Source organism: Trichosurus vulpecula, chromosome 6 (genome assembly GCF_011100635.1).
Source record: "Trichosurus vulpecula isolate mTriVul1 chromosome 6, mTriVul1.pri, whole genome shotgun sequence".
Taxonomy (NCBI): Eukaryota; Metazoa; Chordata; class Mammalia; order Diprotodontia; family Phalangeridae; genus Trichosurus; species Trichosurus vulpecula.
Genome location: NC_050578.1, coordinates 271,069,710 through 271,087,536, shown reverse-complemented (window position 1 = coordinate 271,087,536; position 17,827 = coordinate 271,069,710). Strand labels below are relative to the sequence as shown.

At 48.8% G+C, this 17,827-nt stretch overlaps 2 protein-coding genes across 4 annotated transcripts in view; one reads left to right on the top strand and one right to left on the bottom strand.

Moving 5' to 3' along the window:
- VPS37C (VPS37C subunit of ESCRT-I) overlaps positions 1-5,447 on the top strand; it is a 29,372-nt gene extending 23,925 nt beyond the window's left edge. For both annotated transcript variants that reach the window (XM_036763308.1, XM_036763309.1), the window contains exon 5: positions 108-5,447. In XM_036763308.1, coding sequence (XP_036619203.1) covers positions 108-845 — 738 coding nt within the window. In that variant the 3' untranslated portion in view covers positions 846-5,447. The remainder of the gene's footprint in view (positions 1-107) is intronic.
- Positions 5,398-17,827, bottom strand: part of CD5 (CD5 molecule) — a 35,940-nt gene continuing 23,510 nt past the window's right edge. Inside the window, exons 6-11 of one of the 2 annotated variants that reach the window (XM_036763306.1) lie at positions 15,328-15,606; positions 13,514-13,639; positions 11,450-11,503; positions 10,694-10,813; positions 7,471-7,562; positions 5,398-5,958 (exon numbers count right to left, since the gene is read on the bottom strand). In XM_036763306.1, coding sequence (XP_036619201.1) covers positions 7,474-7,562; positions 10,694-10,813; positions 11,450-11,503; positions 13,514-13,639; positions 15,328-15,606 — 668 coding nt within the window. In that variant the 3' untranslated portion in view covers positions 5,398-5,958; positions 7,471-7,473. Of the gene's footprint in view, positions 5,959-6,304; positions 6,338-7,470; positions 7,563-10,693; positions 10,814-11,449; positions 11,504-13,513; positions 13,640-15,327; positions 15,607-17,827 lie in introns of those variants that run through there. The other variant, XM_036763307.1, reaches the window with a different exon arrangement.

Genomic DNA, 17,827 nt, shown 5'->3' with positions numbered 1-17,827 from the left:
CTGGCCTGGAGATGGGCTGGGTTTGGATGGGAGGGGAGCCCTGCACTGGGGGCAGCCTCTAGGCTGGAACTTGGCTGCCGTGGTGACCTCGACTGTTTGCCTTCCAGGCCATGGCTGAGAAGTTCCTGGAGGGGGAGGTGCCCTTGGATACATTTCTAGAGAGCTTTGCCTCCATGCGGATGTTGTCCCATTTGCGCCGAGTTCGAGTGGAGAAGCTGCAGGAGCTAGTGCGGAAGCCCAGGGCTCCCAAAGAGCCAGCCAGGCCTGCACTCCCACCTCAGCCTGTTATCGAGACCACAAAAGCTGTGGCTGATGCCCCGCCTGCCGTCCCTGCTCCTCCTGCCCCATCCTTGGCAGGCCCTGCCTTCCCACTCCCCTACAGCCCTGCTCCTAACTTAGCTGTTGGCCCCACAGCCCAAGGAACCCTCCAGCCATCCCCTTTCCCTGTCACCTCCCAACCCTCTTTCCCTTACCATGTGCCTTCTGGCCCTGGCTATTCACCAGCCCCGCCTGGAGGGGCTGCCACAGGCCGCCCCTGGTCCCCACACTCATCTTCTGCACCAGGATATCCTTTGTCTCAAGCTGGGAGCTCATCTTCTGGACCAGTGTATCCCATGGCCCGAGGCCCAGCTCCCAATCCAGGCTACCCTCAGCAGTCTTATTTCCCTGCAGGAGGAAGACCACCCTACCCAACTCAGGCACCTCCCTATCCAACTCAGGCCCAGATGCCTAATTTTCCAAGGCAGCCCAGACCTTCAGGTCCTCATCAACCCCCATACCCAACAGGCCCTGCTCTTCCCTATGGGTTTTCTACACCCCAGGGGCCTGTCTGGCCTGGGTATTAGACACGATCCTCACGAGTTGCCTCCCCTCACTCCCACCTGTGCCACAGATGTTGGTCCTACCATTGCTGCTGCCTAAGATTTGGGTTGAAGAGCTGTTGGCCCCACCCGTGGACTTTGGATGGAGGCATGACCCATGTAGGCACCTGATAAACCGGGGATGATGTGGCTATGATGGCATGCAGGGTGTTTTCAGAACCAAGGCCTGGCTTATACATCAAGGGATAAAGTCACCCCTGCAGGCCTGTAGTTGTCTACAACCCATGGCATGAAGTCCCACTGTACTGATGGCCATCTGGTCTACCAGCCAGTCAAGTGTTAGCCAAATAAGGGGGCAGATGTGGAAGCTATTTGTGTACACACAGATATTGAAATCAAAACACAGAGTTCTAAGTGACATGGCCTCCCCTCTTCTCCCCCCATTCCCCTAGCTGCAGTTCTCTGTTAACACCCTCCCCGGGGACTGGCTGTTGCAGACATGTTTACACTGGCCGAGAGATGGGAAGTAGCAATCTTGAGATAATGTGTCCAACAGAGCTGGCTATCTCTTCTCTAAGAGAGCATGTTCTGGGCTTCCCCACAGGCTTAGCTTTTATGCAGAGCACTTTGTAATGTTTTCCCAAGTCTTTTACTTAGACAACATGATAAAACACTAAGGCAGAAGCCAGATAAGCTTGCATCATTGTGGAGAAGGCTGAGTGTACGGGTAGTGGGGCCCACACCTCTTAAGAACTAGAGCTAGGGGGTGGGAGAAGTTGGGGTGGGCTCTGGGCCCTCTGGCAGAGGCCAGGGTGGGGAACAAGCAGCTGCAGCAGTTTGGGGGCTTGTGTAGAGGAAGGGCTGGGAACAAAGGTAGCCGCCCTCCTTCCTCCCAGGGCAGCTCTTTTGCCAGCAAGTTCCTTCTGAGCCCCCACTCTGCCCTTCAGTGCCTTTGAACTTGGCAGCCTCTTTTCCCTAAATGCCCTTTCCTTCTCCCTGTCTCTCTTAGCAAAACTATTCTCTTGGAGAGAAGTTCTGAAAGTCACCCCCAAATGGTGCTTTCCAAACACTGCTACATCCTGTTTGTCTCTCCCTGGTATCTTCCACTTGTCCTTAGGACTTAAGTTCAAGATCAGGCCTCACCCTTGTTCCATTAGGTTGGGGGTGCCTGATATCTGTTGATGAGTGGTGAGAGCAGACCCAGAAGGGTTTGACAGGCAGAGCATTAATTTGGTTCTTCCTGAAATCGGTTTGGTTGCTCTGTCAGCCCCTGAAGCTGCTCTTGATCTGAAAGCCGAATGTACCTTGTACTGTCCAAGGCTGAATTGCTAAACGTTTGGCAGAACTTGGATCATGAGGGGGCTGTGTCAGTTTTGATTTCTTGGTGCCCCAAATGAGGGGTTGGTGATGCCAGATTTAAGTTTTCTCAACATGTTGCCAAATTCTGCTTGCTTTTCCATAAATTATTTATGAAGAGAAATTACTAATGGGCTCTGTTGGTTTGAATGCTTCTGAATGAGATGGGTGATGTCCGTCATCTATGATTAATCACTACAATAAAACCAGATGCGGTCCATGCAGTGTCCTGGCTGTGATGGGTGTGTAGAATGAATACCCGTCTGCTTTGAAGGTGCAATCGATCTTGGGTAGCCTTGCTCGATGGAAATGCTTCCTTTCATCTCTATCAATAAAGCCCTGTCCCCGTCCATCCATCGCTTGCCCTCGGATCTTTGGCCAGGTCTCTGGGGCCTCATTGGCACAGCACTCAGTTCCCTTAATCGTCCAGACTTTGGTTTCCTTTCTCCACCATTAGCATTTCCCTCCCAACCTCTGCTGGGCTGGACTGTATTTTTATGCCGTACAAGTTCTTCAAGCCCTGCCTGGGTTCAGCTCGCCATTTTGTAAGAATTGAGCCCCCGACAAACCCACAAGCAGCTCCCCTGGGGTTGCAGTCCATCTTTCTCTGTGGAGCTGCTGATGGAGAATTCTGGCCCTGCCACCAGCTGGGGTGGCACAAGAATGTGGCCTGCCTGTGCTGCTCCCACACCCACGAAACACCAATTGGCTTTCAAATCTGGAACTCAAAGCTGTTGGTGTGTTAGATGGGGGTGGGGAGGGGAGGTGTGTGTGAGATTTTGACCAGTGGGGCTGTTGACAGGTTCCCCAGTGAGCTCACCCCCTTCCCCATTGTTCTAGGGCCTCTGCCCCTGTGGGGTGAGCATGAAGTTTTCTGAGAGCTAGTTTCCTTAATGGGGGTCGGGAGAAAGGTGGCTTGGGCAGAGTTTGAGGTCAGAAGTGGCACCTTATGCTAACAAGCTGTGTGAGCCTTGGCAAATCACTTCCCCTTTTCTGAACCTCAGTTTTGTCATCTGTAAATGGGGACAGCATAGTACCACAGGGTTTTGGGGGTGTCAGATGAGACTAATGGGCTGTAGCTGTCCACCATTAAGGTCAAAGGATACAGAAGGTAAGGGACCCCAAAGGTCATCGAGGTGCCTCTCCCCCATCTGGAGATAAGGAAGTAGGGGCTCAAAGAGAGAAGGCCCTGGGCTTGCTTTAAATTAGAAGCTGGATTTGAACACATCTTGACTCCCAAATCCTTTGCTCATCCCAGGATGTCGCCGGCCCAGTGACAAGTGGGCAGCCGGTGATACTCAGATTCAATGAAGGGGTAAGCTTGTTGTTTCTCAGGGCCGTCTAGATGCAGGGGGCCAGTGGTAAATGAGGGAGGATATTGACCCCCTGACTGAGACTAGAGGAAAGTTGGAGAGGCTAAGCAGATTTCCAAATGGCTCCCTGCAAATGCACCATCCCAGCTCGTTATGATGAGAAATGCAGGTAGAGACAAGTCAGGCTTGGCTATGTTTCTCATCATAATGAGCTACGGTGCATTTGCTGGCTACTTGTGGTGGGCAGACATAAAACTGACCGGACACCAGGGAGACTGAACAAATGACTTCTTTGGAGGAAGCGAGTCCTAACGCCCCCTTGGGGAGCAGGATTAGGTAGTGCTCTGTATTGGTGCCAAAGTGGTTCGTTTTTATAAAATATTTACATATTAACTTCTAAGGAAAGCATTCTCTTTGGAAACATTAGAGCATCTCACTTCACCCAGAACCCTAACCCTAACCCTAGAAGCTCACTCCTGTTTCCCCTTCTCATGCCCCCACAAAGTTAGGTACATTCACACAGTCCCCACCCCATCATTGACACCTCTCAGATGCCCACTTGCTTCTGGAGACATAGTGGGCAATCCTTACCATGCAAGGACTCTTGCTACATAGATGAGCTATTCATAACATAGTCGGCCAGCCTAGAGCATCAAAGAGATGTCTAACCTAATGAAGAGAAACTTGGCCATCTGGGATGAGGGATTCCAGCCAGTGCAGAAGCCTCAGCTCCGTGTTCAGCTGTCAAGTAATCAGTGCAGTCACCTATGCCTCGACTAATGGGGATTTACCATCTCCTTCCAGGAGGAGCACACTGGGGCCAACCAAGACCTATCTCCAGATACTCGGTCTCACTCTAAGTCAATGTCTCCAGGCCTCTTTTGGCACCTGTAGGATAAGGAGGTTGGGAGAAAGGAGCCCTCAGGTGCTTTTGAGCTCGAGGATCCTGTTCTGCCTTGATTCTGAAGAATGCCCTTTGTGTGTTTGTGGCCTCTTCCTGCTTCATGAGCTTCATGGGGTTCCTTTCTGTGGCTTGCTTTTACTGTGAGTTATTAATGATATGCTTGTTGAGTAGTGGTTGATGTCACTTGGAACTTCATAAAAGCTATGGCTCTTTCACTGTTCTGGAGGCTGGAAAAATAATCCAGTGGGGGAGAGGTCGGTGCCTAAGGCTCTACTTTTCCAATAATAACTTAGACTTAAGGTTTGGTTGGCACTTTACTGAGAATGTGAGGGCTAGAGATGGCAGCTAATGGACTGGATGAGTTTTCTTTGCATGGGGGAAGATCTAAGAATGTCCATAAGCATTTTGGCAAAAATGGACCCAGGAAGGGTCTTGAGGAGGCCAGCCTTCTGCCAGTCAAACAAACTCCAGGGCCGCCTGAGCTTCCCAAGGAATTTGAGGGATGGAATCAAGGCCTAAAGAACAGACCAATGTAGCCAGATGAAGCCTTTCAACTTGAGGCTGCTGACCTACACTCTAGTGACCCATGAGCAAGGCCCACAATTTTGTGCCAGGTGGTTCAGTCCTCGACCCAGGGCCAGTGCTTTGCAACCATCATTGGAAGCAAGATGAAAGTAAATGTTGGCTGAGCACTTGTCATGTGCCTGCCCTGGCCCTGTGTGGGCCTTCATCCTGTGTGAGGCTGACAGTTGCCACCCACTGCCCTGAGATCTCATGAGAGGAAGGAGCAATTAGCTCACGGGCCTGGGGGAATAGACCGAATGAGCTCTGGGGTGAGTGTCCTGGGGCTAGTTTCTGGCCCTCTTTGTCTCTGTCTCAGACACAGACACATTCACACATACATAAGCACACACACATGTGACAAACATGCTCAGTTTTCTCTGTGCTCACATCTGTATCCTTTCTTGTCTTGGGATCTCAGGGAATATTCAGACTTCTCAAGTTGTATAGAAAGCATTATTTACACAAAACATTAAAAACATTTTCATCCAATGATACCAGTGTGAATTCTTCCCTGTTCCTCATCAGGGGAAGGGTCTGGAGTTGGGGGCGGTGAGCCGGGAAGGCAGCCCCTTTCCAGTGACACTGATCTTGGGGCACAGGTGGGTCAGGAGGCAGCTTTGGGCCCTGTGGCAGGGGATGTGTCTGGGAGCCCCAGGCCTTGGGTGTCTGGATCGGGCTGGGTGTATCTGGGCTTGGCCCTTTCCCCATGTTCTCCTGATGGGGCCCTGAATTTCACACAAAAGAAAAGGTTGGGAACGGCAGCTAGAGCTGTGGGGAAGGGAGGGTTTCCCTGGGTTGGGTTTGGGGGGTAGGGGACAGGTAGGGACAGAGCTGTTCCTGCAGCTGGACGTGGGCAGTGAGACACGGTAGTGGTGACCTTGCTTCTGCCCCTTCACAGTTGGAAGTAAAATCAGGAAATCGTGTCAAGGTGATGAGTGCAGAAGGTTCTCAGGAAGATGCGTCTCGTGCCAGGAGACACTTGGCTTATTCACACTTCAGCCTGGGCAAGAAGAAGACAAGGCATGAAACAGGAGAGTCCAGGTGTGAACTGGAAGCAACATGGAGTCGGTGACAATCAACCCAAGGGGAAGCAAAGGAGCCTTGAGTTGGGGGTAATCCCGGGCTGTTTCTGAGGGACCTCTGAAGCTATCTCCTTCAGCCCCCATAGGACCCCATCACACCCCTGGGGGTATCCGGACCAAGCCTTGTCTGAAGGACAAATTCCCTCTATTTGAAGAGGTGATTGGTCAGGGGAGGGGTGCCCCCATCTGGGAGCACTGACATTGGAGGCAGGACCGGGTCTGAATCCTGGTTTTGCTACTTCTCACCTGTGTGACTGGACGAGTCACGGCCTCTCTCCAGCTCTGGGGGTTAGGACGCTGGGATGAAACAAATGAGGTTCATGCCAAGTCCAAGACGGAGGAGGCATCAGATGATGGTTTGTCTGAACTAGTCTGGGCCTGCCTTTAGCGGAGTGCAAGCCCTTGGGGGTCACTGGTCTGAGAGAGGGAGTGGGAGATTGGGCACCACTTCCAGGGGTGAGGAGGCGAGAGCCCCCTGCCCTGACCCATGCTCTGCCCTGCTTGGACCAGGCCTGGATGGTTCTGCTTGGCCCCAGGAGTCGTATTTTAGGAGGTGTATTAATGGACTTGGAGAAAGGAGACCTGGATTCGAGTGCCAGCTCTGTGTGACCCTGGGCAAGTCACTGTACCTCTGCGTCTCAGTGTCCTCCCGTATAAAATGGGAGTGACAGTGTACCTTCACCCCTCATAAGGAGCTTTGAAAACCTGATTAAATTAAAGAAAGCCCCCTGCGGCCGTTTTCTCTGCTCACAGCCAGGCTGGGGCTCAGACCATCACAGGCTTTGTAGACCCCAGAGTGGTGCAGATGCGGCAGTCAGTCATTACAGTCCCCATCTCCAGCACGTGCCCCCTCTGACAGTGAGCTGTAGCGTGCAGACCGAGGACGGTCAGCTGTCCAGGCCAACCCTGTCGTTTTACAGATGAGGAAACAGGCCCAGGGCAGTGAAGTGACTTTGCCGAGGTCTCCCAGGTGCCAAGTACCAGAGGCAGAATTGGAATTCAGGCCCTCTGAGTCTCCAGCCCAGCTCTTTTCCACATCTGCATGAAGCATCATCAGGGAAACCACTTCCTCTACGGGGGCTCTCCAGGAGCTGTGGCTCCTCGTCGCCTTAGTCCCAGCTAAGGTCCCACCTTTTGGGAGAAGCCCTTCTCAGGCCCCTCTCCTGCTCCTGCCTTCCCTCCGAGATGACCCCAGTTTATCCTGGGTGGGTCTGGTCCGTACACGGCTGACGGATGTCGTATTGCCTCTCTCACCCCCCAGACGGGGAGCCCCTTGAGAGCAAGGTCTGCTCCCTAGTGGGCAGCATGGTTCCTGGCCCCCAGCAGGCACTTAATAAAATGTTCCTTGACTTTTCAGCCTGTGTATGCCACCATGCCAGGCTCGCTGGGCCCCTTGGCCCTCTGGGAAATCGGACTGGAACTGGACTCACCTGTCACAGCCTCTGGGCCCCGTGCAGGTCGTAGTCACTGTCGGAGGAGTTGTCCGGCGGGTTGGAAGCCCGGTTCAGCGCTCCTTCCAGAGCTGTAGACGGAAAAGAGATGCTGCTCCTCAGTGACTTGGAGAGGGTGGAGCTTGCGGGGAAACCCCAGGCCGCGCTCCTCGTCAGCCCATGGACCGGAGCAGTTGGAAGAGGGGGGCCATCTCTCCACTGCTTGTTGTTCGGTCATGTCTGTCTCTCCCTGACCCTTTTGGGGTTTTCTTGGCAGAGACACTGGAGTGGTTTGTCATTTCCTTCTCCAGCTCTTTTTACGGATGAGGAAACTGAGGCAAGCAGGGTTAAGTGACTGGCCCAGGGTCACACAGCTAGGACGTGTCTGAGGCCAGATTTGAACTAGAGAAAATGAATCTTCCTGACTTCAGGCCCAGCACTCTATGCGCTATGGTGCCACCTAGCGCCCATCTCCTAACTTAGGTGTAATGCGAGACAGTGTGTTTTAGTCAAAGGGGGCTTGGATTCGGGTGAACTGCATTCAAATCCTGGCTTTGCCACTTAGGACCCATACGACTATGAGCGAGACATTTCCCATCTTGGGCCTCAGTTTCCTCATCTGAAAAGTGGGGAGTAATTTGCGTGCTGCCCACCTCACAGGGAAATGCGACCTTTTCTTAGAAAGGAGTATTTTGTCTTCTCCAAGGAGGACGGGGTGAAGCGTTACCACCCGATCTTTATTTCCAAGCGGCCTTCCAAACCCACCACAACCTTGGGAGTGTGAGGTGAAGAGGGAAGGAGGGAGAGACTTCAATGCTGTTTTCAGATGCTCAAACATCCAGAAATGGGCCTTGGTGGGGCAGAAAGAGGCTCTGGGGACGAGGAAAGACAAGCACTGCAAGGGGTGGTGTGGCACCCGGTGAGTCCCCATCGTTCAGTCCTGGCTCCGGTGCAATCCCCCACCCCCCAAAGCACAAAGCAGCTGATCTGCCAGGATCTTCTTGAACGTTTTTGTGGGCGATCTTGCTTTATAGTTTTCCTTGTCTGCCTTGGTCACGTATCAGAGCTATATTTGCTTCATAAAAGGAGTTTAGTAGAGTACTTGCTCCATTTTTTGAGAATAATTTATATCTATACCCATTTATACTCAGTTTAAACTCCAGTATGACCCAACAAGCATTCATTAATCACCTATTATATGCAAAGAATTATTTTAGGAGCTGGGGGTGAAAAGATAAAAATTTTAAAAATAGTTCTTTTCCCCAAGAAGATTATACTAGAGGAGGGGAGGGGACAGCCAAATATCCACATGCTCATTGGAATTGCATGTTAAATAAGTTAGGGGCTCTAAGAAGAGGAGGTGAGGAGGGCCGGCATTCCAGAAGTTACCTCTAAGAATTAGCCCCTGCAGAGCAGTAGAAGAATGTTCTAAGAAAGTGGAAAGTGAGCTGGGCTTGGAGTCTAGTGATCTGAGTTCAAATATGCCACTTATTCCTTGCCTGAGTCATTCAGCCTCCCCCCACCCACACACCTCAATATCCGTATCTGTAAAATGAAGGGGCTTGGATTAGGTGGCTTTCCAGCTCTGGCTCTAGGGTCTGGGGTGTGGACCTTTGATGGCCACAAGCTCAGGATGTTCTGATCGCAGCAGAGGCGTAGGATCTAAAGATGCTTAGCCACGCTCCTGCCCCCGGTGGCTGGGTAAGTAAAGGACCAGTCTGTCTGTCACTCCTGCAGCCCCTAAATGTCCCCCTTCTGGTCTGGAAGACTTGAGGCACCTCCCTGAGTGTCTGGAATGGGGCACAGGAGATGGAGGCCAAAACCCCACTATGCACTCAGGGCCAGCTCAGGGTCACAGGAGCAGCTGGGCCCCAATGTCCTGGTGATGGTAATGCTTGTATTAATGGCCTCAGGATGCATTACTGCCTGCCGTGGGGTTGTCTCTTTGGGGGCTGCCCAGGCCTCTGTCTCCCTGGGGGCTCCTAGATGTTTGTGCTTGTGCCCACTTCTGGCCCCCACCTCCACCAAATGTTCTCCCTTGGGCTGGAGAAGGACCAAAGCCACATCAAGGTACAGTGTGTCGGACCGTAGCTGATCAGACCAATAGAGCTCGAAAGGCTCTGCCACAGGTCAGGCTCGAATAGCCCACCAAACGTCCTCCAGTACTGTGCGGATGTCTGTGTGGGTGCAGGGCGAGGTGATATATGCGCCCCTCTCCTCCCCAGGGCCTTTTATCTTTGTTAGAGCCAGTGTCGGGTAGAATGTGGGAAAAGGGCTGGCTTAGAATCAAGAAGACCCAAGTCCCAATCCTGCCCCCAAAACTGACTAGTTCTATTGGGTAAACCTCTTTACAATTCCCTCTCCTGGTCTGTAAAATGAGAGGCTGACACTTGATAGATTCTGTCTAAGTTCTTGGCTGGTTCTAGATCTGGAATCCTAAGAGACCCAGTTTTATTCATTTAAAAACTTTTTTAAACAAACACCAAATAAATGAGCATTTTCATATGCAAAGCACAACAGGAAAAGAATTGTACATGAATTGTCGGTCTCTTCTATACAGCTTATTTTTTCTTTCAAGGAGATATTAAATTCTTTTTTTTTCTTTGGTAAGTAAAGCTGGAATTCTATTAGAAATCCCTCTCTTCTTTTACATACGTAATAAATTCAACATGTTATTTTCTAAACTGTCCTGCTTGTCTGATTCCTACCGATCTTTGTACTGTTCTCTTCTTTCCTTGAAAAAATAATGCTTTTAAATTTTTTTTAAATTAAATTCATTAATAAATTAAATTGTTAAAAAAATTTTAAGTGTCTTTTTAAAAATTTTCCTTTTAAAAAATTTCGGTAACCCCATCACTAGCTCTCCTGTCCTCCCTCCCCCAAACTGAAAGGAAAACAAAACCCTTCTATTGGATACACAAAACAAAATACAATCCCCATATTGGTGAAAGTCCAAGGGACCTGGTTATAAATCCCATATCCAACCCTGGCTAGCTATGTGACCCTGGACAGGCTCCTTCCCCTCCCTCTCTGGGCCTCAGTGTCCTTTGCAAGCTGAGGGCATTAATTCTTGCAGCCACGAGTTGTTAAGAAGCAGACCTATGAGATTCAACCCCTAGTGTTCGGGCTTGAGGCTTCTCCCCCTAGGACTGTCTGTCCAGCCAGGGATTTCTATCCCTGGCTAGTCCTATTACTAGGAACTAGGAATCCTGCTTTTTCTTACCTGGGTAAGCTGAGAGACGGGAATGCCTGGGAGGCTGGCTGTATTCATTCTCCACATTGGAGGCTCCAGGGTTCTCAACTTGGGACCGGATGGTTACAGTGTGGTTGCGATGGAAAGATACTAGATGAGGACAGAAAGGAAGTCAGGGCCTCTACTCACCTCTCCTAGAGAGCTGTTCTTGGGGTTACAGTCCCCCTCAGGGCACACCTTACCCCCTCTCCCTTCCTGTCTATGTTACCCTGGGATTTAGGGAAACCCTAATTCCTACAGTGATGACTTTGGATGGATGGTCCTTCAGCAGGGGAGCAAAGCAGTCAGGAAAGCCAGGCCCCGGGGCAGGAGGAAGGTTCTTGGTAAGCATTTAGTAGGTCTTTAACAACTTTCACCAGCTGGGCTCCTTTCTAGATCCAGAGCTGCCCTCAGTCTCCGCTGCCTGACGCTGGGGTATGCTGGAGGCCTGGAGCCAAGGCCACCGAAGAGGAGACATAAGGGGCAGTGGGGACTTCTTGGTCTCTGAGGCCTCCAGAGCTATAGGTCTTTTAACCATGTGTCTAGCCAGGAAGCCTCTGACACCCCTTTCTCTGAGGGGTGAGAAGCCTCCTCAGACCACAGCAATGGCAGCCACTGAAGGGATGAGGTGGATGCTGGGAGCAGCCTTCCTCCCTCTTCCTCCATGGGAAGCCGATTCCAGGCTCTGGGTTCTTTCTTTGGAGGGGCAGACAAGCAGGGGGAGCTGACCCCAAAGGGTTCCCTTACCATTTTGGTTCACTCCCGTTGGACCAATCCACTGACGCTGCTTCTTCTGACGGACTGAGCAACAGAGAGAAATAAAGGATTAGGGGCTGCTGGCTGGGGAGCAGAGAGTAGGCCAGGCTGGAGCCCAGGAGGCCTGGCTTCTGCTCCTGGCCTTGCTATGGGATTCTCCCTGTACCTGCCGCTTGCACAGAAGAGGGTCATCAGTGTGATCATGCCTTGTTCTCTGGGACAGAAGAAAAGGCTGGCCCTGGAGTCAGAGAGCTGAGGGTCAAATGCTGACTCTGTGACCTTGGGCAAGTCACTCCCCTTGCCTTCCTCAGTGTCGTGTGAGTGTCGTGTGTAAAATGAGAGGCCGAACAGTCTGAGCTCCGAGGTCCCTTCCACCTCTTAACATGGGTCCTACGCTCCCATTTATGAGCAACATCTGTGGGAGTCAGCAGTGGATGGGACTCCTCCCCTGCTGCTGCCCCACCCTGGGCTAGGGTACCCTCCCTGCACTGTGGCCTCAGACTCTCCCGTCTGCATCACTGCCTCCTCCTCGGCATGTGATGTCAGATCCACAAACGTGCCCACCCCAAAAAGTGCTCCCTAATTGTTGGGCCTCTCCTTCTTCTCCAAGTGCGTCCTGCCAAAATCAGAGCCCCAAGTACAATCCCACACCCTCTTCTTGCTGCCCCGAGCTTCCTCCCACTACAAAGTGGCCTTCCCCAAGACTGTGTCTGCCCTTGTCCCCTGCTGTACTCAGTGAACAACAGTGGTCCCCTTGTACCTCCGGGACCAAATGGAAAACCCTCTTCTTGGCATCTAAAGCCCTTCACAGCCTCTACAATCAACGTGTGAGACCCCAATGACCTTCCTACTGTCCCTTGCCCAAGAGGTGCCCTCTCCCTCCTCCATGCTTTTTCCCTGGCTGTGCCCCATGCCTAGAGTGCCATCCCTGCCTCCCTGTCCTGGCTTCCCAGAATGTCATCTTGGGCTCCCCCTCCCAGGGCCTTCTATCTGGGATGGCCTCCCCTCTGGGATGGCCTGCCATTGACTCTGCCCTGTAGAGACCTGTGTCCTGGGTGACTGGCAGGTGAGACGGAGCCCCTCAAGGGACTGGCTTGTTCTTTTTCTTTGGGGCCCCAGTGCTTAGCACAGTGCACAGCATATCTTAGGTGCTAAATACATGCTTATCAACTAATTGATGGACTGACTAGGCCAAGAGCTCTTCTCAAGGGCTGGATGCTGGGCCTGGATAGCACGGGAGGCTTTGTCATAGACAGTCAGAGCCTGAAGGGGACTTGAGAGATTGAGTCCATTCCTGTCATCTTACAGAGAAAGAAACTGAGACCCAAAGAGAAGTGACTTGTTGGAAGGGACCTTGGGGGTCACTCAGTCCAGTCCCATCCATTGGACAGATGAGAAAAGGGAAAGCCAGAAAAGGGTCATGATTTACCCAAGATCTCTGTCTTTCTCTGTCTCACTGTCTCTGTCTCTGTCTCTCTCATAGCTTCAGTCTGTCTCTCTCCTTCATCCCTCTCTCTCTCTCTCTCTCTCTCTCTCTCTCTCTCTCTCTCCCTCCCTCTGACTCTCTCAGTCTCTCTTTCTCTTTTTCTTCCTCTTTCTGTCTCTCTCTGTCTTTCCCCCCTGTTTTTTCTCACTTTCTCTGTTTTTCTCTCATTTTTTCTCTATTTTTTCTCATTCTCTCTCTTTCTTCCTCTCTCAGTCTCTCTCTCTCTCTTTTTGTCTCTCTCCTCTCTTTCTCTTTCTCTTCCTCTCCATCTCTCTCTGTCTCTCCCCCCATTTTTCTAATTCTCTTTCTGTTTTTCTCTCATTTTCTCTCTCTCTCTCTCTCTCTCTCTCTCTCTCTCTCTCTCTCTCTCTCTCTCTCTATCTCCCTCTCTCTCTCTCTCTCACACACACCCACACACACACCCACATATACACATAGAACTTGTTAGCGACTGGAGCCCAGAACAAAGAGGGAAAGAAAGGCAGAGGCAGGAGAATGGGAGAAAAGGGAGATTGTTCCAGAGGGGCAGAGGAAAGAAGCTGTGTGGGATTAGGGAATCCACTACTTACATTTCTTTTCTAGTTTCTTGTAGGCCACAGGCCCACATGTCGCTAAGAGGATTGCTATGAGGATGAAGGTCAGAATGATGCTCATCACAGTCCCTGCCCCAGGCCCAGCTGCATTTGGGTCCTGGCCTGAGAAAAGACAATGGTGTTAGTATTGAATCTTGATCTCATGGAGTAGAGTTCTAACTAGGGCAGGGCAAATGGGCCTTTGTCCCAGGGAGCTGAAATTTAGAGGATATTCTACATTTGTACTCCTCTGGTAGATAGAAACAACTGAGTTTAGGAGTAATGAGAATGAGTAATTTGTTAAAACAGGAAGCCCAGATGGAGATGGTTCCTCCTCTTGGCAAGCTATGCCTGAAGTGTTCTCCCCCCAACTCCCTCTCCTGGCGGGGGGGGCAATTTCATTAGTTGTCCCTGTCCATGAGAACTAGTATCTGGGGGGTCATGTCTCTCTCACCATAGAATGGTCTCCTGGGATCTCCTCTCATGAGATCCTGTGTCCTGAGGTCTGAGGTCCCCACCTGAGGTCTTGTCTTTCACCCCCATTATTTGTCCCAGGAGAAATTTGTCTGGGGTACCAAATTGCTAGTCTCTCTCCTCCTGAGACATCAACAGTAAGACAAGATGTCATCAAATCCAGTGACTTCTCATCCCCTCACACTGGTTGGGGGGGGGGTCCCAGGAGAACCTGCTGGAGTTTCTGACACCCCATAACTCACAAGTGCAATGGAAAGGGTATCTATCGTGTCTACATCAACTTGCAAATGAGCGACTATTTATTACGTGCTAGGTGTATGTCTATCATCTGCTGCTTGTCTTTTTCTCTTATATCTGCTCCCCATCTTTTGATGGAGATTTTAATCTATTTGCTTACCACCCACCAGTCAATCATTTATACTTGTAAAGACTGTTGGTAGTTGTGTTTATATAAGTCCTGAGTATGTCTTGGCTGGTTAACACCCAAATATTTTCGTGCATTTTTAACTATGCTGAATGTAATTTCTCCTATCTTCATCTTTTTATTAAAATAAAGAAAAGCTCATAATTTCTGTAAGTTTTTTCCTTTATCCTGCTACTTTACTAAAGGTATTGTTTCAATTAATTTTATATCGAATATTTGGGATTCTCTAGCTCAGCCATTGTGACGCAGAGAGATACTTTATTCTCTCCTTTGCTTATAGTTATTCCCCTAATTCTTTTTGTTTCATTGATGCAGCAAACATTTCTAACACTATATCAAATAGCGGTGCAGACAATGGACATCCTTGGTTTACCCCTCATTTTATTGGAAAAGCTTCTAGTGTTTGTTCATTACAAATGATGTTAGTTTTTGCTTTTAGGTACTTTTGATCCCAATAAGGAAAGATCCTTTTATTCTTGTGCTTTTTAGTGTTGTTGTTGGCTTTTTTAAGTATAAATGGCTACTGCGTTTGTCAAAGACTTTTCCTGGTTTATTAATATAATTATGCAATATTTTCATTTTTGACATTTATCTTTCTATCCAAAAAATTCTTATCTATTATCTATTCATGGACTCTTCATGCCTTAACTTCTATACAGCCTGCCCTTAAGGTACCAGTCTCTTTAGATGGACGCCCTTTGAGAACTGGGATTGTTTCATTTGTTTTTTGTCTGTGTCCCCAGAGCCTAGCACAGAGCTTGGCACATAGGATCCACTTAATCCATGCTGACTTTCTTGTTGGCTACTGGTTGCCTCAATCCCCCTATCCTGAAAAGCTGTTCTCTCCCCATTTCCCCAAGAGAAAGACCAGATGAAGCACAACCATCAGGGAATGGTTGGTTTCCCAGCTTACACTCAATCATTGTGCCTTTGCAAGATGGGTCTCCTTCACCGAATGTGTAGCAATGGGAGAGGTTCCTATGTGGGCAGTAGAGCATGCTGGATGTGGCAGATGGTGATTTTTGAGATATGTCCTCAGAGATTAGGCTCCCACAATGCTGCTCATGGCACACCTCTTCCCAGTTCTTTTTTCCACACAAGACTTTCCATTGACCCTCAAAGTACACCTCCACGATGCCCTTGCAGGGACTGTTTCCACCCTTCAGTCTGCTTTTCGCCTTTGGCTGGAAATCTGAAATGAGAAGAGTTGGGGAGAAGAGAAAGTGAAGGAATAATCATGGCTGGCTGATTGTCTTCTGGCAAGCAGTAGTCTGGAGCCCCAGACCTATGTCATCCAGCCCTGTCCCTCTCCCGCAAACCCCTCCTAGCTTTTCAGCTCAGTTTTCACATCCCATGTCAAGAAGATGGAAGCATCACATAGATGAATCCCCGCCCCCTCCTCCCCAGCGATGAAGTCTATCTATCCGATTGCCTTCCTTCCACAGGTCTACAGTCTCTGAGGTACCTTCTACCTGCAGATTTGATTGCCAGGGTTCTCTCTCTCTCTCTCTCTCTCTCTCTCTCTCTCTCTCTCTCTCTTTCAGAGGCAATCAGGGTTAAACAACTTGCCCACAGTCACACAGCTAATAAATGTCTGAGGATGGATTTGAACTCAGGTCCTGCTGACTCTAGGGCCAGTGCCCCAGGGTTCCTTCTCAATTAGTACATCCGCCTGTCAATCCTCCTTTATGCTAGTGTCTTTTCCTGTCTGTCCTCCGCTCCAGCATCTCCACCAATGGGGGCAGGGTACTATGGAGGAGAGATCGCTGGCTCTGGAGTCAGTGGGACTAAGGATGCACATTTACTGTTTCTGTGACCACCCCTTCCTGCATTGATAGAGTGTGTGCTATACTGGCATTAAAAGGACCAATGACTCACACCTTATCTACCAAGATAAGCTCTAAATGGGGATTTTATCTAGATATAAAGCATCACATGTAAACAGATTAGAGAAACACAGGAAAACTGCCTCTCAGATCTGTGGGTAAGAGAAAAGTTCAGGACCAAACAAAGAATAGGAGAGAGTCATAGAAGATAAAATGGAGAAATTTGATTCTATAAAATTAAAAAGGTTTTGTGCAAATAAATCTAAGATTAAAAGGGAAACAATTAACTGGGGAAATTTTTGAAGCAATTTTCTCTGATAATGATATAATTTCAAAATATATAAGGACCTGATATGAATTTATAAGAAAAAGAGCGATTTTCCAATTGATAAATGGATGTGAACAGGCAGTTCATATGAACAAAGAAGATATCCAGGCTACATATATATAGCCATGTGAAACAATTCTCCACTACTAATTAGAGAAATGCATATTAAAGCAATTTTGAGATCCCAACTTATGCCCATCTGAGTGGTAAAGATGACAAAAAAAGGAAAATAAATGATGGAGGGGCTGTGGCAAAACAGGCACATTGATACACTGTTGGTAGACCTATGAATGGGTATAACGATTCTGGAAAACAAGGTGGAATTATACACAAAAAGTTATTAGACGGTGCATGCCCTTTGGTCCAGCTATAACACTGTTAGTCCTATACCCAAGAGAAATCAAAGAAAAAGGAAAAAGTACTCTTTGTAGAAACATAGGTAATTGTAGCAGGAGTGTGTGTATGTGTGCTTGTTGGCAAATATACTGAAAATTAAGAGGCTGCTCACTAACTGAGTAACGGCTGAATAAATTGCGGTATATGAATGTGAGGAAGTATGATTGTGCTGTAAGAAAGGAAAAAGTAGATGATTTCAGAGACATGAAAAGATTTCTATGAACTGATGCAGAGTGAAGTGAGAAGAACCAGGACAATTTATATTATAAGATCAATATTATAAATATGAATAATTTTGAGGACCTTTATAAACTGATGAATACTGAAAGGAGCAGAACCAGTACAAAAAGATATGATGACAATAACATTGTAAAAGCAAACAACTTGGAAAGCTGTAAGAACTCTGACCAATACAACACCCATCCATGATTCCAGAGGACCAGTGATGAAGCATGCCACCATTACACAGAGGTGAGGAAGTTAGGGTGTAGAATGAGACATATATATATGTATATACATACACACATATATACACACATATGTATATGCATGCATTTATGTGTTTATAGACACTAGGGGAATTTGTTCTGCTTGACTCTGTGTTTTTGTTTTTTTTTTTAATTTAAATTTTTATTTTCAATTCCAAATTCTCTCTGTCCCTTCAATCTGTATTGTTATGCCTCTTTATCTCCTCCCCCACCTATTCAGCAAGAAAGAAATAAGATATCCATTATGCATATGAATTTGACAATGCATATTTATTACAAGAAATTTTCTTTTTTTTAATAGAACAGGGGGTGGAAGAGAAAATAAATATCTGTTAAATAAAAAACCCCAACAATTAAAATAGACAGATGGGGTGC